General features: G+C 44.7%; 1 protein-coding gene across 2 annotated transcripts; it reads right to left on the bottom strand.

The window, feature by feature from the left end:
• Positions 1-811: 811 nt before the first annotated feature.
• Positions 812-23,951, bottom strand: LOC136619218 (zinc finger protein 664-like). Of its 2 annotated transcripts, XM_066594385.1 has the most exons (8): positions 23,862-23,951; positions 16,226-16,316; positions 10,849-10,975; positions 9,672-9,776; positions 9,429-9,542; positions 5,967-6,071; positions 4,107-4,223; positions 812-2,869 (listed from the first exon to the last, which is right to left on the bottom strand). In XM_066594385.1, exons 2-8 carry the CDS (start codon positions 16,295-16,297, stop codon positions 2,028-2,030), a joined length of 1,482 nt encoding a protein of 493 aa, XP_066450482.1. In that variant the 5' UTR covers positions 16,298-16,316; positions 23,862-23,951; the 3' UTR covers positions 812-2,027. The 2 variants fall into 2 exon arrangements, with proteins under 2 accessions (XP_066450482.1, XP_066450484.1); XM_066594387.1 differs by lacking the exon at positions 16,226-16,316 and having other exon boundaries at positions 23,862-23,928.
• Positions 23,952-26,183: the final 2,232 nt, after the last annotated feature.

Below are 26,183 nucleotides of genomic sequence, written 5' to 3'. Positions count from 1 at the left end.
TACCATTAGAGATGAGCGAGCACCAAAATGCTCGAGTGCTCGTTACTCGAGTCGAACTTCCCGCGATGCTCGAGGGTTCGTTTCGAGTAACGAACCCCATTAAAGTCAATGGGCGACTCGAGCATTTTTGTATATCGCCGATGTTCGCTAAGGTTTTCATTTGTGAAAATCTGGGAAATTCACAAAAGTGATGGAAACGACACAGAAACGGATAGGGCAGGCGAGGGGCTACATGTTGGGCTGCATCACAAGTTCCCAGGTCCCACTGTTAAGCCACAATAGTGGCAAGAGTGACCCCCCCCCCCCGCACTGTCAGCATAAAGATCGTTCTCTGCCATAGCTGTAACAGCTGTGGAAGAGAAGAACGATGTTAGCCCATTGAATTCAATGGAGCCGGCAATTCAGCCGGCTCCATTGAAAGCAATGGGCTGCCGGCGAGCGCGGGATGAATTTTCAGGAAGGGCTTAAAAAATATAAGCCCTTACCTGAAAATCATCCTAAAATGTGTAAAAAAAAAAAAATTGTATACTCACCTTTCCGCTGAAGCCGGAGTTCAGCCGCGTCTGGCCGGCAGTTCTCCTGAACTGCTCTGAGTAGTATTCAGCAGCCGGGGATTTAAAATTCCCGCCTGCTGAATGAGCTGCCTCTGATTGGTCACAGTCTCACCAATCAGAGGCAGCTCTCACTCACACCCATTCATGAATTCACGAAAAACTAGTCATTTGATTTATGCCGCATTCCAGGGTCGCGGGGAGAATTTCCATACACGAAAAAACCAGAAGGGCCTAGGGGCTCTAATAAAGGGGTCATTCACCGTATAGCGCCCATATACAGTTTATTATAGACTTACTACCAAGTCAGACTGATGCCAATTAGAAACTAATTAAGAAAAACTTCAGTAAAAAGTGAGAATTCTAAGTGTCCTATTGTATTCACTGTAACAGTATGGGCTCACATCATAACTGCATATGGATGGTTTCTCCATGAGACATATCATCAGTGTCAGACGTCAACCCAACCAATCCTATTTCAATGTGTTCAAAATCGCAAACCAATGCATTCCCCAATAAGGTGTATATTTCTACAATGCTCCGTTCTCCAGATATGGCAGCTGTTGATTCCTCTGGTTGTTTACTGCTTGTTGCCAGGGAAACAGACTACTTATATGGAAAGGAAAAGAACACAGTAGTAGCTGGTGGCTGGGCCGAAAGCTAACGGGCATGCCCTCCTGAGATTCAGGCCATCAGATTTAGATGATAGAAGTGTGCCGGCCTCCTCTACTATTTCATTCCATAGAGGAGGCGGTCTGTTTTCCTGGCAATGAACAGTAAACTACCAGAGGACAGAGGAATCAACAGCTGCAGTATCTGGAGAATGGAGCATTTTGGAAATAAACATCTAATTGGTGAGTACATTGTGTTGTGATTTTAAACACATTGAAATAAGATGCCCAAGATGGGAATACACCTTTCAGTTCAGGTTTTGGTTCCCAGTTGCCCACCATCGTGTGGTAACTAAATTGTACTAAAGAGTTATAAAACGGTGGTTGAACATCATGGGACATAGCTAAATACATCAAAATAAAGAGATTTACATATTTCCACTCTACAATTTTCAAGTCTAATCATCTTTGGTCTTCTACGAAGAGGTCACCATAGGTGGTGGCTGGAGTTCTCCTTCAAAAACATCTAGTCCTGCTTACTGAGGCCTTCGTTTTTGGAATTACATTCCAAGAAAATTAGGCATTTTTCCGTAAGCCTGCAGCATGCAAAGTATTAGTGTTGTTCTTAATCCAGTATTGAACCATTATGGGCCAGATGTTCTAAAAATTAAAGTCAGAAGAAAACTCAAGCAAACTCCAACTGAGCTTCGGCATCTTGTATCTGTTTCGATTTCTCATGAAAGCTGCCCCCTTTTGACACTTTGATCTTTCCTACACAACCCACAAACCTCCGATCTGCTCGATGACTTCTTCAGTTTAACTGTGAATTAGTAACTGAGTTTATACTGTGACGAAAAACACCACCTCACTTTTCTGGCCATAAAGTCTTCCACGTAAGCTTTCTGCGCTCTACAAGCCTCTGATGGGACTTCTGGTGGCCGAGAAGACTGGTCTTCTGCCGAAAGCTCTTTCCACATTCAAAACAAACAAAGGGTTTTTCCCCGGTATGAGTTCTCTGGTGGACAGTAAGGTGCGAGTTGACACTAAAGGTTTTATGGCACTCAGGACACTGATAAGGTCTTTCTCCAGTGTGTGTCCTCAGGTGGACCTTAAGATGGTAGGATTTTGTAAACCTCTTGCCACACACCTGACATCCGTAGGGACGCTCTCCTGTGTGTGTCCTCTGATGGACTTTCAGGTGTGCGCTCTTGTGAAAGCGTTTCTCACAAACAAGGCACTTGTACGGCCTCTCCCCTGTGTGAATTCTCTGGTGGATTTTCAGTTTGTATGAGTTAGAAAAGCCCTTCCCACAGTCTCCGCAAATATATGGTGCCGGTAAGCTTCTGATAACAGGTCTTGAATGTTGCGGGATTATGTACTCGTCTCCTTCATCCTCCAGTGGCTTGCAAGTCCAAGTGGCATGGACCGTTTGATGTAGGAGAAGAGTCTCTCTTTCGGTAAAGCTCTGTTGACACTCGGAGCACTGGAATGGACGCACTTGTGCAGGGCTTGATGGGTCTATGAAGTCATAGGCACATTCTGATATAGGCTGGCCAATCCTAAATATGGACTGGCATTTTCTAGGGCGTGGGAGTCGGATTGGTGATGGGTTGTCCCATTCTTCAGAGGATCCATTTTCTAGTGTTAGTTCATTACACTGATACTCCGTCAGACATTCGTCAGAGGGGTTTCTGATTAAACCATTTTCTGTGGAGGCAAAGACAAGACCCGTCATGGAGCTGTGGCACCGAAATCAAGAAACACACCAAACAAAAAGACTGTCAAGACTGGAGACCTCTTCTCAGACAGTCCTTTGCAAATTAGGGCATCAGTATTATGCTTAACGTGGTGTAGTGTTCCGATGGGGGGATGGGGGGGGGGGGGGGGGGGGAGAAGAGGAAAAGCATAAAACCACCCCTGTTCCAAAAAGGTTGAGGAGCTGTGTAAAATGTAATTCAATGTATTGAAAAAAAAGACTGTAATTTTATTCACAATAGAACACAAATAAGAAGGGGGAAGGGAGACATGTTCCATTTCATTGAAAACAATTAACTCATTTAGAAATTGATGGCAGCAACACATCTCAGAAAAGTTGGGGCAGGGATAACAAAAGGCTGGGAAAGTAAGTGGTGCTGATGAGATACAGCTGGAGAGTCAATTTTCTACTAAGTCACATGGTTGTGTATAAAAAGAGCATGTTAGAGAGGCCGAGATTTTCAGAAGAGATGATCGGAGGTTCACCAATCTGTGAGAAACTGCGACCAAAAAGTGCATTATACACAGGCATGATTCTGTAATGTAATCCCTGCAGGGCTCAGGAATACTGCCAGATATCACTGTGTGTGAACACAGATCACCAACCCACAAATACAGTTACAGCCGCATCATTCCAAGAAGAAGCCAAATATCAGCACAATCCAGGAACGCCGGCGTCTTCTCTGGGCCAAAGCTCATTTACAATGGACTGAGGCAAAATGGCAAACCGTTCTATGGTCAGATGAATCAAAATCTGAAATTCTTATTGGACTTCTCCTCACCTCCCAGAAGAAGGGATGCTACACAATGGTAGACACAGCCCTGCCCCAACTATTGTGAGATGAGTTGCTGCCGTCCATAAATGAAACAGAGAAATGTCTCGCTCTTCCCCTCTGATATGTTCTACTGTGGATAAAATATGGTTAGTTGAGATTTCCAAATCTCTGCATTCTTTTTTCTTTACGTTTATTTACATTTTCACAGCATCCTAAATTTTTGGGAATCAGGGTTGTATATGCAAAATATTGGGCCTTTCTTTGTGGCTGGCAAAGAGGGATCACATGTTTGGTCCACCGACATCTGTCCTTCAAACTTAGGTGATCACTCTCTGAAAATGTGTTGTGAAGGCCGTCAGGCTCCTCACAGCAGAGATTAGTGTTTGTGCAGGTTGCTCCCTGTGGGCACTGACCTGCATGCTCCTCGTCGCTCAGGATCTCATTGTGATCTGTTTCCTGAATGTTCAGCCAGAAGGGCTCCGCACTCGCGTCTATAGTGACAGATATTCCTGTTCCTAGAACTTCATCATCTGGAGAGGATAAGAGACAGGAAAAGACCTCACTGATCTATAAACCATCATTCACTTGTGTGTACTGATGAACATTACTACCGCAAGGCAGCAAATTGCCAAATTTAACACCTGCCCCTAGAATTTGGGTGAAATGAAATGACAATCCCAGCGGACCCATGAAACAACGATCGATACTGTTGTTAAACCCTCCCGATTTGGGTTTGATTTGCTCCTTAAGATTCTAACAGGCCACAGAGTACTGGTGGAGCATGTTCAGAGTAGGTACTTATGTAAGGCCAGACAGTTTAAAGGATAACATAGCTAGGGAGTCCGTATGAAACCCCAATCAGAGTACAGGATTAGGACATGGGCTTTGTAGGTTCCAGCTTAAAGGCTAAGGTAACCTTTGTGCATCAAAAATCAATACATACACATCATACTAAGTCCCTGCAGGAAAAAAAAAGATGCACTTATCTGCATTTTTTTGCATTGAGTTTTCCTTCTTATGCATTTATGAGCAAACCCAACTGCGCTCCAGAAAAATATGTTATGCATTTAGAAAGCCTCATACTTGGTTTGCAGGCTCTCCTACATTCAAGTTTCTGGTTCCGCCGACGTTCCCAGCACTGATCAGCTGGTCTCTCCCATGAAGGCGCACAAGCTCAGCTTCCCTGTCATCTTTTAGAGGCTGTGTAGCATAAGCAGGACCACTCTATACTAAACAGCTATCTCATACTCTCAGTGAGAAGTTGCTGGTTCCTTTTTCCTCACTGATGATATAAGCAGAAAATTTACCATGAGTGTATTACAGCCCTCTGTAATAGTAGCTTTCGTCTGCTCTGTTCTGCTTATCTCCTCCAGCATTGTCATTTAGCCCTTTATAATAGTAGCTTTCGTCTGCTCTGTTCTCTGTTTTGCTTATCTCCTCCAGCATTGTCATATAGCCCTCTGTAATAGTATCTTTTGTCTGCTGTTCTCTGGTTTGCTTATCTCCTCCAGCATTGTCATATAGCCCTCTGTAATAGTAGCTTTCATCTGCTTTGTTCTCTGTTCTGCTTATCTCCTCCAGCATTGTCATATAGCTCTCTGTAATAGTAGCTTTCGCTTGCTCTGTTCTGCTTATCTCCTCCAGCATTGTCATATAGCCCTCTGTAATAGTAGCTTTCCCTTCTTTGTTCTCTGTTCTCCTTTGTCCTCCAGCATTGTCATATAGCCCTCTGTAATAGTAGCTTTCATCTGCTCTGTTCTCCTTATCTCCTCCAGCATTGTCGTATAGCCCTCTGTAACAGTAGCTTTCGCCTGCTCTGTTCTGCTTATCTCCTCCAGCATTGTCATATAGCCCTCAGTAATAATAGCTTTCTCTGCTCTTTGTCCTCCTGATCTCCTCCTCCATACCCCGGCATTGTCATATAGCCCTCTGTAATAGCTGAGTGGAAAGGCAGTTAATGCAGGTTCATAGTAGAGATGTCAGTTTAGTCTGACCAGATTTCAGTCCTCCGGGCTGCAGTGCCTTGGAGAACAATACAACGATACAAACCAAACAATTAGAAATTTTTCATAAAAACCAATTACAAAAAGTCTTTCGTTCCAAAAACACATTGATTATAAGAAAAATAAAAGGGTGCATAGCCTTTAAGGACCCTTACTGGTAGTAACTTGTGACATGGCAGGTACAGGTAAAGATGGAAGGCCCCCATAATAAGGAGAAGCTACAGGCAGTAAAGACTCCCATTTCTTTAAAGAGCATTAATCATCGCTTACCTGATACCTTCTCTCCATCCGCAGGTTCCGGGTCGGGGCAGGCTTCAAACACGAGCTCATCAGGTTTAATCCGCAGGAAGATGTCCGGCTTTACAAGTGGAACCTCTGAATGAACACAGAACAGTAAACACTGTCCAGGGAAAGGGAATGATTACAGGATGTCAGTGACTCCGACTCCTCAAGTCTCCCCTTGACTGTATATAGTATCTTCTGTGCTGTCACCATGGCCGTCCTGCGCTCCGCTCCTCCACCGCCGATGGAGTCTGATAATAGCTATATACACTGCAAGCGAAAAGTCCTCACACACTCTCACTTTTTTTACATGTTGTGCCCTTGTGTTCCCCATCATTCTGCACTCAGTTCCCCATAATGTCAAACTAAGAGAATAGGAGGAACCTCCAATTTTTTTTTTTTTTATGAATCAAAAACTGCCATTTGCATTGCCATAAGTATTCACACCCTCTGGTGACACTTGTAGCTCTGGAGACTCCTATTTCCCTTGATCATGTTTGAAATGTTTCTACAAATTGATTGGAGTCACTTGTGGTAAATTCACTTGATTTGACATATATAGGCGAGAGGGGGGGAATGGAAACCAGGTGCCGCTCATCACCTGCCCAATACCATCCTTACAGTGAAGCCTGGGGGTGGAGCACCATGCCGAGGGAAGGGTGACCGGTCAGGGTGGATGGAAACCGGGTGCCGCTCATCACCTGCCCAATACCATCCTTACAGTAAAGCCTGGGGGTGGGGCATCATGCTGGGGTAGGGGAGTCCGGTCAGGGTGGATGGAAACCAGGCGCCGCTCATCACCAGCCCAATTTCATCCCTACAGTGAAGCCTGGCGGTGGAGCATCATGCTGGAGGAGGGGAGATCGGTCAGGGGCGATGGAAACCAGGTGCCGCTCATCTTCGGCCCAATACCATCCCTACAGTGACACTTGGTGGTGGAGCATCATGCTGGGGTAGGGGAGACCGGTCAGGGTGGATGGAAACCAGGCGCCGCTCATCTTCGGCCCAATACCATCCCTATAGTGACACTTGGTGGTGGAGCATCATGCTGGGGTAGGGGAGACCGGTCAGGGTGGATGGAAACCAGGCGCCGCTCATCACCGGCCCAATACCATCCCTACAGTGAAGCCTGGTGGTGGAGCATCATGCTGGGGTAGGGGAGACCGGTAAGGGTGGATGGAAAGCTGAATGGAGCAAAGTATAGAAATAATGAAAACCTTATCCAGAGCACAAGGGACCTCAGACTGGGCAGAAGGGTCACTTTCCAGCAAGACAATGACCCTAAGACCCCAGCCAAGACCACACAGGAGGGGCTTAGGGACAACTCTGTGAATGTCCTTGAGTGGCCTGGTCAGAGCCCTAAACCCAATGGAACATCTCTGGAGAGACCTGACAATGGCTGTCCACAGATGGCCCCCATCCAACCTGACAGAGGGCAGAAAATACCCAAATCCAGGTGTGCAAACCTTGTGGCATCATCCCCAAGAAGGCCGGAGGCTGGAATCACTGCCAAAGGTACTTCAACTAAGTGCTGAGTACGGGGCGTGAATACTTATGTCGCTGCTGAATGGGAAGTTTACATTTTTTTAAACTTTACAGAGATTTCTGTCATTCTGCTGTCACTTTGTCATTATGGGGTCCTGAGTGCAGAATGATGGGGACACAAGGCCACAATATATAAAAGAGTGAGGGGGGCTGCAGACTTTCCAAATGCAGTGTATTATTTCCTACGCTCAGGTGTGACTTACATTCAAGTCCCCCACCAAAGTGTTCCCACAACTATATAATGTCCCCAAGAGTCCTGAACTCTGACATCTCAATGATTGTATAGTGTTTCTGCACTCAAGCGTCTCCAAGGTCATATAGTCCCTAAAGTGTCTTGATGGACGTCTACAGTCTCCTGACCTCGAACATCTGCTGGTCGTATGGACTCCTACACCCAAGGGTCTCAGTGGTTGTAGGATCTCCAGTACTCGATTGTCTGAATGATTGCCGTGTGATGGATACTTGCCTCCTAGTTTTTATGGTCTTTTGCACTATTTTCTGTATTGAATTCCCAGCACAGTTCACTGAATGGCCCCTTTATTAGAGCCCCATCCCTTTACTACAGCCCCCGGCCATTATAACAGCCCTGGCTCTCTCACGATGGGCACTTCGCTTATGGAAATTACCCCTGTGGGTTCATTCACAGCTGCGCATTTTTATGTTGCGTGTAGCATATTTTGTTCTGTGAATATGCTGCGTGTTCACGGACCGAAACACGCAACACAGCCGTGTAAATGAGCCCTAATGGTGTGGAGAGTACACTGGAAATGGCGTGATCACTGAGCAATGGAAAAAAATAGTCTGGTCGGATGGATCCAGATTTTGTTGCCGATTAGAGAATCTGAATTTGGTGCAAAAAGCATGAATTGCTGACCCCTTCCTGTCAGCCGGTCAGAACATGTCAGCACCTCCATCTAATCTGCAGCAACTACAAGAAGCTTCCTGTCCGCAGGGGCCGATATTCCTGCAGAACCATTTCATCACCCAGTGGGATCTACCCCACAATGAATCACTCCTTCGGGCCCCTCCGGCTCTGAGTGCGGCTACCACCTCCACATTACCCAGAGCTGCACTCCTGCCAGAAGACCTTCCATCTGTCGATTCTACAGGAGAAATGGTCATGGTAACCTGGGCCAACTGGAGAAGGAAAGGAAAGCCACTGACAATGTCACCTCTGATCTCTACAGTCAGAAGTTATTTCTTCTGTTCACAAAAGTGGTTATGAATTGATTCTAGGTGGGGAGGGGTGCAAATAATTAAAGGGGCTTTCTGACACTAAGATATGGATGACTTATCCTCCGGATTGGTCATCTACATTGTAATGGTGGGGTCCAGCGCTCAGGATCAGTGAAGCAACTACAAGCATGGACTTCCAGAACATTCTTGCCCTCTACATTGTCATCTCTTGGGATATTTAGCCTTGGACCTGGGAGTTACTGTGTGCAGGGCCCTTTGGGTTTAATGGCTAACAAAAATACATGATGTTATAGCAGCTTGCGAACCCCTCGGGCTCTTCGTCAGGCTAAAATGGAATAGATCTGAAGAGGCATGAATATTTATACACACTTATAAGATACATACTTATGACAAGGCGCAGACATGGATGGGATTGGTTCGCACTTAAAAGGAATTCTGCAATAGCAAAAAAACTTTTTTTTGTCTAGGCACTGATAGCGGAGTGAAAGTTTTATGGTCCCTGAATTACTGTTGGGGGGTTGTCAGGCCAGGAATGCTACAAGAGGTACACAAACATTTTTAGTTATAAAAGGTATCATATCTACAAGATTACGTGGTTTCTCTTGCTGGGAACAATCACATTGTGTGCCGGGCAGTTTGTTTGCAGAGACCAGTGAAGGGTAAAGGGTCTGAGCCGTTAGTCGTAGGACTTCTTTCTGATGCCCTTACCTGAGCCAGGACTCTCCCACGCTACCGGCTGCTGCGGCTTCTCAGGAGCGGAAATGTCGTCCTCCACCACCTCCCGGATCCACAGCGAGATGTCCGGATTGAAAACAGGCGTTCCTGGGTAGAAAGTACCGTCTGCTCAAGACTATGGCTCTTACAGGCGTGCTCACCACATGACTGATGAGGTACACCAACCACCATGTTACAGTCTCTTCTACGTCCCGAAGGCCCCTATGATCACCTTACCTGCTGTCAGTGTGTTTTTTTGCTCCTTGGCCATCTCCCCGTCCTGCGACGACCCCTTTATTTTATCGACTCGCAGCAGTTGTTCCGGGTTCAGGATCGTGTAGCCTGTTGGAAAACACGGCCCCATATATCAGCGCACGGCAGATTCTGTTTTACAACAGTACAGAGTACGGCTGCGCAGGCGGAGATTTACTCTGTAAGGCCTGTTTATTCACTAGCAACCAGTCAAGCAAGAGGCCTGTCTTTCACATTAGTTGATGAATTGCATTATGGGAGACGTAGTGCTTTATTACCTTATATATTTTCTAATATGAAATAAAACTTTTTTTTTTTTTTACTAATTCTTACAATTTATTTTAGACCCTTTAGGAGACTTGAACTTGCGATCATTTGATCGCTCACAAAGTATAGTGCAATGCCATAGTATTACATTATACCGCTCTCTGACAGGCTATCTTTCAAGTCAGGTCACAGGCTTCAGAGGACCACCGAATGGCAGCTCGTGATCTCACCGCAGGAGATGGGGGGGCAATCAGGGCATTGAAATGCCACTGTCAGAATTAATAGCGGCAACACAGGGGTTAACAGCAGGGTCAGCATTCACGCTGATTGTGGCCCCTACCGTGTACGGAGAGGAATCGACCCCTTATTCCGCTCTATACAAACCCTGCACCTCATGATGTAAATATACATCCTAGGGAGTGAAGGGGTTAAGTGGACACAAATAAAATAATAATTGAGGTCCGGCAGCCTGAGAGTTAACTGGTAAGCAGCAGAATGAGTGGGAATGGAGCATAAAGACCCTTTTACATGAGCTGAAACATAATTCAGATTGGTGCATCCAGCAGGAATATGAATGAATCATTCAGTATAAAGGCATGCGCCAACTGAATGAAGAATGGGAATTCATTTGCTTCAGTTTTTGCATTCACTTCTGAATGACTGCCTGCTTACTGTGGATGGAGAATGATCCCCGCTTCCATCACTGAGCGCTGCCCGCTCCTATGTAAAGCAGCGGAGCATTATTGCTAGGATGAGCTGTATCTGCATCCGACAGGTCGTCCCGTGTAAAAGGGCCCTTAGGCATGCTGTAACTCAAGACTGCGGCTGACAAGATTCTAGTCATGGGAGGACACAGCGCATCTTGTCTGTCCTGTATGCACATGAATCTGCTCACCCATGGACAGCAGAGCAGAGTGGATCTCCCGCATCACAGTCTTATACAGCTCCTTCTGCCAGTCCTCCAACACCTCCCACTCCTCAGCCGAGAAACAGGCCGACACATCGTGGAACGTCACCAGAGCCTAGAAGAAGAGAAAAGGTGAGAAGACATACTTCAAAAGACTGAGGCCAACACCACAAACGGCTGATCTCACACCATACAAGGCTGACAATATGGGAGGTTGACACCACGAGACACTAACATCACAAGAGGCCGACACCAATAGAAGCCAACACCAAGACAGGCTGACACCAAGAGAGGCCGACACCAAGAGAGGATAACACCAAGAGAGGCTGACACCAAGAGAGGCTGACACCAAGAGAGGATAACATGAAGAGAGGCTGACAGCAAGAGAGGCTAACATGAAGAGAGGATAACACCAAGAGAGGCTGACACCAAGAGAGGCTGACACCAAGAGAGGCCGACACCAAGAGAGGATAACATGAAGAGAGGATGACACCAAGAGAGGCTGACACCAAGAGAGGCTAACATGAAGAGAGGCTGACACCAAGAGAGGCTGACACCAAGAGAGGCCGACACCAAGAGAGGATAACATGAAGAGAGGATGACACCAAGAGAGGCTGAGACTAAGAAAAGACGACACCAAGAGAGGCTGACACCAAGAGAGGCCGACACCAAGACAGGCTGACACCAAGAGAGGCCGACACCAAGAGAGGCCGACACCAAGAGAGGATAACACCAAGAGAGGCTGACACCAAGAGAGGCTGACACCAAGAGAGGCTGACACCAAGAGAGGATAACACCAAGAGAGGCCGACACCAAGAGAGGATAACACCAAGAGAGGCCGACACCAAGAGAGGATAACACCAAGAGAGGCTGACACCAAGAGAGGCTGACACCAAGAGAGGATAACACCAAGAGAGGCCGACACCAAGAGAGGATAACACCAAGAGAGGCTGACACCAAGAGAGGCTGACACCAAGAGAGGATAACACCAAGAGAGGCTGACACCAAGAGAGGCTGACACCAAGAGAGGCCGACACCAAGAGAGGATAACATGAAGAGAGGATGACACCAAGAGAGGCTGACACCAAGAGAGGCTAACATGAAGAGAGGCTGACACCAAGAGAGGCTGACACCAAGAGAGGCCGACACCAAGAGAGGATAACATGAAGAGAGGATGACACCAAGAGAGGCTGAGACTAAGAAAAGACGACACCAAGAGAGGCTGACACCAAGAGAGGCCGACACCAAGAGAGGCCGACACCAAGAGAGGCCGACACCAGGAGAGGCCGAGACCAAGAGAGGCCGACACCAAGACAGGCCGACACCAAGAGAGGCCGACACCAGGAGAGGCCAATACCAAGAGAGAATCACACCAAGAGAAGCCGAGACCAAGAGAGGCCGACACGAAGAGAGGCCGAGACCAAGAGAGGTCGACACCAAGAGAGGCCGAGACCAAGAGAGGCCGACACCAAGAGAGGCCGACACCAAGAGAGGCCGACACCAAGAGAGGCCAATACCAAGAGAGAATGACACCAAGAGAGGCCGAGACCAAGAGAGGCCGAGACCAAGAGAGGCCGAGACCAAGAGAGGTCGACACCAAGAGAGGATGACACCGAGAGAGGCTGACACCAAGAGAGGATGACACCAAGAGAAGCTGAGACCTGGAGAGGCCGACACAAAGAGAAGCCAAGACCAAGAGAAGCCGAGACCAAGAGGGGCTGACACCAAGAGAGGATGACACCAAGAGACGCTCACACCAAGAAAGGCCGACAACAAGAAAAGCCGACACCAGGAGAGGCCAACACCAAGAGAGCCTGACACCAAGAGAGGCCGACACCATGAGTGGCCGACACCAAGAGAAGCCGACACCAAGAGGAGCCATCACCAAGAGGAGCCGTCACCAGGAGAGGCCAACACCAAGAGAGCCTGACACCAAGAGAAGCTGTCACCAAGAGAGGTTGACACCAGGAGAAACTGATGCTGCAATAGGCTAAAACCACAAAAGCCAGAAAGGTCATTCCAGGACACCAAAAGAACAAGTAAGAATAGATGGTTTGCTCAACATATGCTGGTGAACAAATCTAGTTCATGTTTATTCAAAAACACGTGAAGTGGCACAGACAACTTAAAAACATTGAAAATAAGGAGACAGCTTAAAATATTCCATGTAAGTGACGCATTTCAGCTAAAAAAATAGCCACGCCCCTGCTGTAATATCTACACTCTCCTGTTGTGATATCTACACGCCCCTGTTGTAATATCTACACGCTCCTGCTGTAATATCTACACGCCCCTGTTGTAATGTCTACACCCCCCTGTTGTAATATCTGCACCCCCCTGTTGTAATATCTACAGACCCCTGTTGTAATATCTACACACCCCTCCTGTAATATCTACACCCCCTGTTGTAATATCTACACGCCCGTGTTGTAATATCTACACACCCCTGCTGTAATATCTACACACCCCTGCTGTAATATCTACACCCCCTGTTGTAATATCTACACCCCCCTGTTGTAATATCTGCACCCCCCTGTTGTAATATCTACAGACCCCTGTTGTAATATCTACACACCCCTCCTGTAATATCTACACCCCCTGTTGTAATATCTACACGCCCGTGTTGTAATATCTACACCCCCCTGCTGTAATATCTACAGACCCCTGCTGTAATATCTACACACCCCTCCTGTAATATCTACACCCCCTGTTGTAATATCTGCACCCCCCTGTTGTAATATCTACAGACCCCTGTTGTAATATCTACACACCCCTCCTGTAATATCTACACCCCCTGTTGTAATATCTACACGCCCGTGTTGTAATATCTACACCCCCCTGCTGTAATATCTACAGACCCCTGTTATAATATCTACACACCCCTCCTGTAATATCTACACCCCCTGTTGTAATATCTACACGCCCCTGTTGTAATATCTACACGCTCCTGCTGTAATATCTACACGCCCCTGTTGTAATGTCTACACGCCCGTGTTGTAATATCTACACCCCCCTGCTGTAATATCTACAGACCCCTGTTATAATATCTACACACCCCTCCTGTAATATCTACACCCCCTGTTGTAATATCTACACGCCCGTGTTGTAATATCTACACCCCCCTGCTGTAATATCTACACACCCCTGCTGTAATATCTACACCCCCTGTTGTAATATCTACACCCCCCTGTTGTAATATCTGCACCCCCCTGTTGTAATATCTACAGACCCCTGTTGTAATATCTACACACCCCTCCTGTAATATCTACACCCCCTGTTGTAATATCTACACGCCCGTGTTGTAATATCTACACCCCCCTGCTGTAATATCTACACACCCCTGCTGTAATATCTACACCCCCTGTTGTAATATCTACACACCACTGTTGTAATATCTGCACCCCCCTGTTGTAATATCTACAGACCCCTGCTGTAATATCTACACACCCCTGCTGTAATATCTACACCCCCTGTTGTAATATCTACACGCCCCTGTTGTAATATCTACACCCCCCTGCTGTAATATCTACACGCCCCTGTTGTAATATCTACACGCCCCTGTTGTAATATCTACACCCCCCTGTTGTAATATCTACACGCCCCTGTTGTAATATCTACACGCCCCTGTTGTAATATCTACACCCCCCTGTTGTAATATCTACACCCCCCTGTTGTAATATCTACACGCCCCTGTTGTAATATCTACACGCCCCTGTTGTAATATCTACACCCCCCTGTTGTAATATCTACACCCCCCTGTTGTAATATCTACACGCCCCTGTTGTAATATCTGCACGCCCCTGTTGTAATATCTACACCCCCCTGTTGTAATATCTACACCCCCCTGTTGTAATATCTACACCCCCCTGTTGTAATATCTATACGCCCCTGCTGTAATATCTGCACGCCCCTGTTGTGATATCTACACGCCCCTGTTGTAATATCTATACGCCCCTGCTGTAATATCTGCACGCCCCTGTTGTAATATCTACACCCCCCTGTTGTAATATCTATACGCCCCTGCTGTAATATCTGCACGCCCCTGTTGTGATATCTGTACGCCCCTGTTGTAAGAGGCTGACATGTGTCTGACAACAACAGTAAAGGAGCTTCTGGCAAGTACTGGTTGTGTAGTGCATGTGACAACCATCTCCCGTGTCCTTCATATGTCTAGGCTGTGGCATAGGGGGCAAGACAGAAGACTTTTCTGCTGTGTCTCACAACTAACTTTTTCGGAAAACATCATCTCATCTTTAGAGATATTATTGCACCACAAGATTCTATCACCAAGAGAGGCTGATTCCACAAGGGGCATAATCCTCAAAAGGTTGACATCAGGCTGATACCACATAAGGCTAACCATTAGGGGAGGCTGACAGCACATGAGGCTGATACCACATGAAGCTAACCAGTAAGAGAGGCCATTACCAGATGAGGATAACCATTAGGAGAAACTGTTACTACATGAGGCTCACCATTAGTAGAGGCTGATACCACATGGGGCTAACCAATAGGGGAGGCTGATACCACATGGGTCTGATACCACAGAAGGCTAACCATTAGGGGACGCTGATAGCACATGAGGCTGATACCACATGAAGCTAACCAGTAAGAGAGGCCATTACCAGATGAGGATAACCATTAGGAGAAACTGTTACTACATGAGGCTCACCATTAGTAGAGGCTGACACCACATGGGGCTAACCATTAGGGGAGGCTGATACCACATGGGTCTGATACCACAGGAGGCTAACCATTAGGAGAGGCTGATACCACATGGGTCTGATACCACAGGAGGCTAACCATTAGGAGAGGCTGATACCACATGAGGCTAACCATTAGGGGAGGCTGATACCACATGAGGCTGATACCACAGAAGGCTAACCATTAGGGGACGCTGATAGCACATGAGGCTGATACCACATGAAGCTAACCAGTAAGAGAGGCCATTACCAGATGAGGTTAACCATTAGAAGAGACTGTTACTACATGAGGCTCACCATTAGGAGAGGCTGATATCACATGAGGCTGATACCACAGGAGGCTAACCATTAGTAGAGGCTGATACCACAGGAGGCTAACCATTAGGAGAGGCTGATACCACATGAGGCTAACCATTAGGGGAGGCTGATACCACATGAGGCTAGCCATTAGGGGACGCTGATACTACATAAGGCTGACCATTAGAGGAGGTTTATACCACATGGGTCTTACTTCACTAGAGGCTGAAGGCAACAAGAGCCTGCCACCATATAGACTGTAGCCACAGGGTGTACTCTCATCCTCCAAAAAGTCTCTTAGAAATTAACCTACAGGTAATGACACGGCCTGGAGGAAATCCTAAGAATGTGTTACATTTTCTTACCCGCACTGAGACCTGATGAGGAAGGATGGCAGCGTCCATGGGACAGAAACCGGGATCAGCCGAGTCCGACATGTGCGCCGTAGATCTAAGGCTTCAAAACAAGTAGTACAAGAAATGAGCAGAGACTCTGGTGGCTACAAGTCTGTATATACTGACCAGAGGTCACTTAACCCCATGGCACTGTCCTGAACGGCCCCCTCATGAGGAGATCATGGGTTTGGTTGTCATGGAACGCTGAGGCCTCTGAAAGCCCCCAGGACTGCCATGTATTCTGCCAATTAAGACTGGCAGAAATACCGTATATTACAATACTGGTATTGCAAGTACTGCAGCACATAGCTTAAGCGATCAAATGATTGAAAGTTCAAGGACCCTGTGGGGACTAAAAAAAAAGTGAAAATTACCATTTTTTATTATTATGAGAAATAAATGGCACAAAAATTTCTGAAAACCTCCCTTTTCCCATATTTATAATAAAAATATCAAATAAAGAAAACCCCAAACACATTTGGTATCACCACATCCGTAAAAGTCCGATCCAAATGACGCATTATTCATCCCATACAGTAAACGTCGGCAAAAGATATTTTGGCTTTTAAACGCAGTTCAGCAAAAGTCTCGTCATTTTGTGGAATCATGGTTTTTTTCCCCATTTCATTTCACTTTTACAATTTTTAATTCAACCCATCCCGCAGGAAAGTGGCCCTCGGACAGCGATGTTGTTAGGAATTTTTGAAAATGGGTAGGAAAAAACAAAAATAACAATTACAAAAAAGGGCAGCACCCTTAGGCTAATTTCACATGGACAAGGACGATATCGGGCCATGAAACTGGTGCCAGCACCGCCCTGGGAACATGTGGTTTACCCGCAGATGCAGGTAGAATGTCTGCCATCGCTTCAGATAAAGCCACGATCCCCGGCGCTGTTTTAAGTTGACATACTTTTATTTCTTCTCACACACTCGTTGTCACTCCCAGAAGAAGTTATCGTTCTGCTGCAAAACTCAGGCCTGCAGATCCATCTCAGACAGATATACAAATAATTAGATGGACGGTCTTGTCACCGGAGGCCCTAAAAGTGGTTCCCCCCCTCGGCTTATAAGAGACTCTCGGAGGCTACTTGTGTGTAGTGTGCCTCCATCAAAACTAGAAACAGTACCACAGGGTACTAGAGCCTCCATGCCCGCCCATATTACATCTTGTATCCAAGCTAGAGGCGGTACAACATGGTACTAGAGCCTCAATGCCCCGTATCACATCTTGTATCCAAGATAGATGAAGTACAACAAGGTACTAGAGCCTCCATGCCCCCCGTATCACATCTTGTATCCAAGGTAGAGGCGGTACAACAGGGTACTAGAGCCTCCATGCCCATCCGTATCACATCTTGTATCCAAGCTAGAGGCGGTACAACAGGGTACTAGAGCCTCCATGCCTGCCTGTATCACATCTTGTATCCAAGCTAGAGCCGGTACAACAGGGTACTAGAGCCTCCATGCCCACCTGTATCACATCTTGTATCCAAGCTAGAGGCGGTACAACAGGGTACTAGAGCCTCCATGCCCACCTGTATCACATCTTGTATCCAAGCTAGAGCCGGTACAACAGGGTACTAGAGCATCCATGCCTGCCTGTATCACATCTTGTATCCAAGCTAGAGCCGGTACATTATTTTAATCCCTCTACTTGCACATTTCGTGTCCCTGTAGAGACCTTGGACTTGTGGTCATTTGATCGCCTGTACAATAAACTGGAATACTTCAGTATTGCGGTATATTGTAATTTAACTGGCAGTCTATTAAGCCATGTCATAGGCAGGACATAATAGGCATCTGTGCATAGATCCCTGGGAGCCTTCATAAGATCCTGTGCTGCAATGCCAACCCAGTGACTACCTGCGACTGTGTTGTGGAGGGCAATGGGGCATTGGAGGGTCTCTCCTCCGCCAGCTGCTTAGGCACAGCATTTAAGTAGTTTGCACTGAGCGCAACCATTGCTGGTGGCTGTCAGAACTGCCTCCCTTTGTGATCCACAACAGATGTCTCTATCATCGGTCATTAAGGGGGCTGCAAGTTCTGCAACTTGCTAATAGACCATTCACTAGGAACCAGGCTGCCACAGCGAGCCACGGCCCCCCGGGATCGTGTGGAGGGAACGCCCACTTAACCAGTCAGATGAGTGTGATTACTGTCACTGCTCTCTAATGACTGTGAAAAGTATCACTGCTCTCTAATGAGCATAATGACTCACTGCTCTCTGGGGAGAAGAAAGACTGTCTCTGTTCTATAATGACTGCTAATGATTATCTCTGCTCTCTAATGATTGTGATCATGGCTATAACTGCTCTCTAATGAGTGTGATTATAACTATTACTGCTCTCTAATGAGTGTGATTTATGACTTTCACTCCTCTCTATAAATATAGTCTCACTGCTCTCTGATGAGGATAATTAATGGCTTTTTAGATATCGAATGCTAATTAAAGAGTGTTCTCTAATGACTGCGCTAATGACTATAACTGCTCTCTAATGAGTGTGATAGTTACTATTACTGCTCTCTAATGAGTGTGATTATAACTATTACTGCTCTCTAATGAGTGTGATAATGACTATTACTGCTCTCTAATGAATGTAATTTATGACTATCACTGCTCTCTAAAAATATAGTCTCACTACTCTCTGATGAGGATAATCAATGGCTTTTTAGATCACGAATGCTAATTAAAGAGTGTTCTCTAATGACTGCTAATGATTATCTCTGCTCTCTAATGAGTGTGATAATTACTATTACTGCACTCTAATGATTGTGATAATTACTATTACTGCTCTCTAATGAGTGTGATAATTACTATTACTGCTCTCTAATGAGTGTGATAAAGACTCTCTAATAAGTGTGATAATGACTATTACTGCTCTCAAACGACAGTAATAATTATTGACTGCAACTACCATTAATGAAGGTAAGTGTCACTGCTCGCTAATGACTGTGATACCGACTATCACTGCTGTCCAATATTAATGACTGGCACTGCTCTCTAATGAAATAACTGTTGTTACTCTCTAATGAGGATAATAACTTTCATTGCTTACTAAGGATAATAATCAATGACTTGCTGCTCTCTAATGAGTGTCATAATGACTATTACTGCTCTCTAATGAGTGTGATAATGACTACTGCTGCTCTCTAATGAGTGTGATAATGACAATCACTGCCCTCTAATGAGTGTGATAATTACTATTACTGCTCTCTAATAAGTGTGACAATGACTATTACTGTTCTCTAATGAGTGAGATATGACTATTACTGCATTCAAATGAGTGTGATGACTCTCTGCTCTCTAATGAGTGTGATAATGACTATTACTGCACTATAATGATTGTGATAACAAGTAAAGCTCTTTAATGAGTGTGAAAATGACTCTCTTCTCTCTATTGAGTGTGATAATTACTATTACTGCACTCTACTGAGTGTAATAATGACTTTTACTGTTCTCTGCTGAGTGTGAAAATGACTCTGCTCTCTATTGAGTTTGATAATGACTATCACTGCTCTCTAACAAGTGTGATAATGACTAATACTGCTCTCCAATGAGTGTGATAATGACTATAACTGCTCTCTAATGAGCATGGTAATGACTATTACTGCTCTCTAATGAGTGTCATAATGACTATTACTGCTCTCTAATGAGTGTGATAATGACTATCACTGCTCTCTAATGAGTTTGATAATGACTATCACTGCTCTCCGAGTGTGAGAATGACTATTACTGCTCTCTAATGAGTGTGGAAATGACTATCACTACTCTCTAATGAGTGTGATAATGACTATCACTGCTCTTTAATGAGTGTGGTAATGACTATAACTGCTCTATAATTACTGTGATAATGACTATCAATGCTCTCTAATGAGTGTAATGATTAATACTGCTCTCTAATGAGTGTGAAAATGACTAACACTGCTCTCTGAGTTTGATAATGACTGATACTGCTCTCTAATGAGTGTGATAATGACTATAACTGCTCTCTAATGACTGTGATAATGACTATTACTGCTCTCTAATGAGTGTGATAATGACTATTACTGCTCTCTGAATCTAATGACTATCACTGCTCTCTAATAAGTGTGATAATGACTCTCTGCTCTCTAATGAGTGTGATAATGACTCTGCTCTCTAATTAGTGACATAATGACTATTAGTGCTCTCAAACGACTGTAATAATAACTACAACTAACTCTAATGATAGTAAGTGTCCCTGCTCGCTAATGACTGTGGTAACGACTATCAAAGTCGTCCAAAAATAATGACTGGCACTGCTCTCTAATAAAATTACTATTGTTACTCTCTAATGAGGATAATAACTCATTGCTTAACAGTATAATAATCCGTGACTTCTCATTAAGGATACTAATCAATCACTTGCTACTCTTTAATGAGTGTGCTAATGATTATAACTGCTCTCTAATGAGTGTGATAATGACTATCACTGCTCTGTAATGAGTCTGATAATTACTTACTGCTCTTTAATGAGTTTGATAATGACAATCACTGCTCTCTAATGAGTGTGCTAATGATAACTGCTCTCTAATAACTGTGACAATGACTATCACTGCTCTAATGAGTGTGATAATGACTATCACTGCTCTCTAATGAGTGTGATAATGACTATTACTGCTCTGTAATGAGTATGATAATTACTTACTCCTCTTTAATGAGTTTAATAATGACAATCACTGCTCTCTAATGAAAGTGATAATGACTATTACTGCTCTCTAATGAGTGTGATAATGACTATTACTGCTCTCTAATGAGTGTGATAATGACTATTACTGCTCTCTAATGTGTGTGATAATGACTATTGCTGCTCTCTAATGAGTGTGATTATGACTATTACTGCTCTCTAATGAGTGTGATAATGACTATTACTGCTCTCAAACGACTGTAATAATTAATGACTGCAACTACCTCTAATGAAGGTAAGTGTCACTGCTCGCTAATGACTGTGGTAACGACTATCACTGCTGTCCAATAATAATGACTGGCACTGCTCTCTAATGAAATAACTGTTGTTACTCTTTAATGAGGATAATAACTATCATTGCTTACTAAGGATAATAATCAATGACTTGCTGCTCTCTAATGAGTGTGATAATAACTATTACTGCTCTCTAATGAGTGTGATAATGACTACTGCTGCTCTCTAGTGAGTGTGATAATGACTATTAGTGCTCTCTAATGAGTGTGATAATGACTATTACTGCTCTCTAGTGAGTGTGATAATGACTACCACTGCTCTCTAATGACTGATAATTATTAACCTCATTAGAGAGTAATAATAGTTATCATTGCTCACTCTGGATAAAAATCAATGACTCTCTAATGAGTGTGATGACCTTTACTGCTCTCTAATGACTGATAATAACTATAACTATTCCCTAAGGATAATCATCCATGACTCTAATAATGATAATTAATAAATGTCGCTGCTCTCTAATGATGATCTATTGCTGAGTAAAATAATAGCTCACTGCTTTCTAACGAGTGTGATAATTAGCGGCTGTCACTGCTGTCTAATAATGATAATTAGCGGCTGTCACTGCTCTCTAATAACGATAATTAGCGGCCGTCACTGCTCTCTAATAATGATAATTAGCGGCTGTCACTGCTCTCTAATAATGATAATTAGCGGCTGTTACTGCTCTCTAATAATGATAATTAGCGGCTGTCACTGCTGTCTAATAATGATAATTAGCGGCTGTCACTGCTCTCTAATAATGATAATTAGCGGCTGTCACTGCTCTCTAATAATGATAATTAGCGGCTGTCACTGCTCTCTAATAATGATAATTAGCGGCTGTCACTGCTCTCTAATAATGATAATTAGCGGCTGTCACTGCTCTCTAATAATGATAATTAGCGGCTGTCACTGCTCTCTAATAATGATAATTAGCGGCTGTCACTGCTCTCTAATAATGATAATTAGCGGCTGTCACTGCTCTCTAATAATGATAATTAGCGGCTGTCACTGCTCTCTAATAATGATAATTAGCGGCTGTCACTGCTCTCTAATAATGATAATTAGCGGCTGTCACTGCTCTCTAATAATGATAATTAGCGGCTGTTACTGCTCTCTAATAATGATAATTAGCGGCTGTCACTGCTCTCTAATAATGATAATTAGCGGCTGTCACTGCTCTCTAATAATGATAATTAGCGGCTGTCACTGCTCTCTAATAATGATAATTAGCGGCTGTCACTGCTGTCTAATGATAATTAGCGGCTGTCACTGCTCTCTAATAATGATAATTAGCGGCTGTCACTGCTCTCTAATAATGATAATTAGCGGCTGTCACTGCTCTCTAATAATAATTAGCGGCTGTCACTGCTCTCTAATAATGATAATTAGCGGCTGTCACTGCTCTCTAATAATGATAATTAGCGGCTATCACTGCTCTCTAATAATGATAATTAGCGGCTGTCACTGCTCTCTAATAATAATTAGCGGCTGTTACTGCTCTCTAATAATAATTAGTGGCTGTCACTGCTCTCTAATAATGATAATTAGCGGCTGTCACTGCTCTCTAATAATGATAATTAGCGGCTGTCACTGCTCTCTAATAATAATTAGCGGCTGTCACTGCTCTCTAATAATAATAATTAGCGGCTGTCACTGCTCTCTAATAATAATTAGTGGCTGTCACTGCTGTCTAATAATGATAATTAGCGGCTGTCACTGCTCTCTAATAATGATAATTAGCGGCTGTCACTGCTCTCTAATAATGATAATTAGCGGCTGTCACTGCTCTCTAATAATGATAATTAGTGACTGTCACTGCTGTCTAATGATAATTAGCGGCTGTCACTGCTCTCTAATAATGATAATTAGCGGCTGTCACTGCTCTCTAATAATGATAATTAGTGGCTGTCACTGCTGTCTAATAATGATAAATAGTGGCTGTCACTGCTCTCTAATAATGATAATTAGTGACTGTCACTGCTGTCTAATAATGATAATTAGCGGCTGTCACTGCTCTCTAATAATGATAATTAGCGGCTGTCACTGCTGTCTAATAATGATAATTAGTGGCTGTCACTGCTCTCTAATAATGATAATTAGCGGCTGTCACTGCTCTCTAATAATGATAATTAGTGGCTGTCACTGCTCTCTAATAATGATAATTAGCGGCTGTCACTGCTGTCTAATAATGATAATTAGTGGCTGTCACTGCTCTCTAATAATAATAATTAGCGGCTGCCACTGCTCTCTAATAATGATAATTAGCGGCTGTCACTGCTGTCTAATGATAATTAGCGGCTGTCACTGCTGTCTAATAATGATAATTAGCGGCTGTCACTGCTCTCTAATAATGATAATTAGCGGCTGTCACTGCTGTCTTATAATGATAATTAGTGACTGTCACTGCTCTCTAATGATAATTAGTGGCTGTCACTGCTCTCTAATGATAATTAGTGGCTGTCACTGCTCTCTAATGATAATTAGCGGCTGTCACTGCTGTCTAATGATAATTAGCGGCTGTCACTGCTGCCTGTGCTCATTAGTGAGTGTGACAGTGAGTGCACGCGGCCTGCCTGTGGGCTCTCAGTGCCGCGGTGCACTCTGGGGGATCTCAGCTCTCACCTTCCTCCTCAGTAGATTCTTCTCTCCACGATTTTATCTTCCAAAGCAGAAAATATCAGGGAAAGCTCATTTCTGTTGCGCATGCGCAGGGGAAAGGGGGTCTGGAAGTAGCGAGTTTGCGCAGTAGAGCAGGCTCGGCCCGTGACGCGCAGCCGCACTACCGGAGGCTCTCGACCTATCCCGCGTGCGCTGATTACCGATAGACTGCGCATGTCCATTGGAGGAGGTACGCATTTGGCGCCTGCGCATAAGCGTGTTGCTGATCGGCCATATTTGTTGTGGTAATGATGTCTATTACCTGCTGTCAGCGTCACTTATGACGCCTCGTAGTCCACAGATATCGTGTGCGGTCATCACTGTCCTATATGAGGAGGACGGAGAATAGTGGCTGATCTATAGAACACATAACAGTACTGACAGTAATAATCACTAGGTGTGATATAGGATGATGATTATATGGGGGGTGCATTGTAATCATCACGGCCCCCATCATCCACATCTGTATTCATCATCATCCACATCTGTCATCGTCATCACGGCCCCCATCATCCACATCTGTATTCATCATCATCCACATCTGTCATCACCATCACGGCCCCCATCTCCCAGCACCCACATCTGTAATCGTCATCTTTTACATCTGTAATCGTCACCGTCCACATCTGTAATTATCATCATGGCCCCCATCTCCCATCATCCACATCTCTTCCCATCATCCATTACCTCCACACATCCATCACTGCCATCTACATATAATCATCATCCACATCTGTAATCGTCATCACGGCCCCCATCATCCACATTTGCAATCATCATCATGGCCCCCATCTCCCATCATCCACATCTCTTCCCATCATCCATTACCTCCACACATCCATTACTGCCATCTACATATAATCATCATCCACATCTGTAATTGTCATCACAGCCCCCATCATCCACATCGGTAAACGCCATCACAGCCCCCATCTCCCATCATCCACATGTCTTTCCATCATCCATTACCTCCACACATCCATCACTGTTATCTACATATAATCATCATCCACATCTGTAATTGTCATCACGGCCCCCATCATCCACATCTGTAATCGTCATCACGGCCCCCATCATCCACATCTGCAATCATCATCATGGTCCCCATCTCCCATCATCCACATCTCTTCCCATCATCCATTACCTCCACACATCCATCACTGTTATCTACATCTAATCATCATCCACATCTGTAATTGTCATCACGGCCCCCATCATCCACATCTGTAATCGTCATCACGGCCCCCATCATCCACATCTGCAATCATCATCATGGCCCCCATCTCCCATCATCCACATCTCTTCCCATCATCCATTACCTCCACACATCCATTACTGCCATCTACATATAATCATCATCCACATCTGTAATCGTCATCACGGCCCCCATCATCCACATCTGTAATCGTCATTACGGCCCCCATCATCCACATCTGTAATTATCATCACGGTCCCCATCTCCCATTATCCACATCTCTTTCCATCATCCATTACCTTCACACATCCATCACTGCCATCTACATATAATCATCAGCCACATCTGTAATTATCATCATGGCCCCCCATCTCCCATCATCCATTACCTCCACACATCTATCACTACCATCTACATATAATCATCATCCACATCTGTAATCGTCATCACGGCCCCCATCTCCCATCATCCATATCTCTTCCCATCATCCATCACTGCCATCTACATATAATCATCATCCACATCTGTAATCGTCATCACGGCCCCCATCTCCCATCATCCACATCTCTTCCCATCATCCATTACCTTCACACATCCATCACTGCCATCTACATATAATCATCAGCCACATCTGTAATTGTCATCACGGCCCCCATCATCCACATCTGTAATTGTCTTCACGGCCCCCATCTCCCATCATCCACATCTCTTCCCATCATCCATTTGCTCCACACATCCATCACTGCCATCTACATATAATCATCATCCACATCTGTAATCGTCATCACGGCCCCCATCTCCCATCATCCACATCTCTTCCCATCATCCATTACCTTCACACATCCATCACTGCCATCTACATATAATCATCATCCACATCTGTAATTGTCATCACGGCCCCCATCATCCACATCTGTAATTGTCATCACGGCCCCCATCATCCACATCTGTAATTTATCATCACGGCCCCCATGTCCCATCATCCATATCTCTTCCCATCATCCATTACCATCACACATCCATCACTGCCATCTACATATAATCATCATCCACATCTGTAATTGTCATCACGGCCCCCATCATCCACATCT

This window comes from Eleutherodactylus coqui, chromosome 1, assembly GCF_035609145.1.
Source record: "Eleutherodactylus coqui strain aEleCoq1 chromosome 1, aEleCoq1.hap1, whole genome shotgun sequence".
Taxonomy (NCBI): Eukaryota; Metazoa; Chordata; class Amphibia; order Anura; family Eleutherodactylidae; genus Eleutherodactylus; species Eleutherodactylus coqui.
The sequence above is the reverse complement of the archived record's forward strand: the minus strand, read 5'-3'. Positions and strand labels throughout refer to the sequence as shown.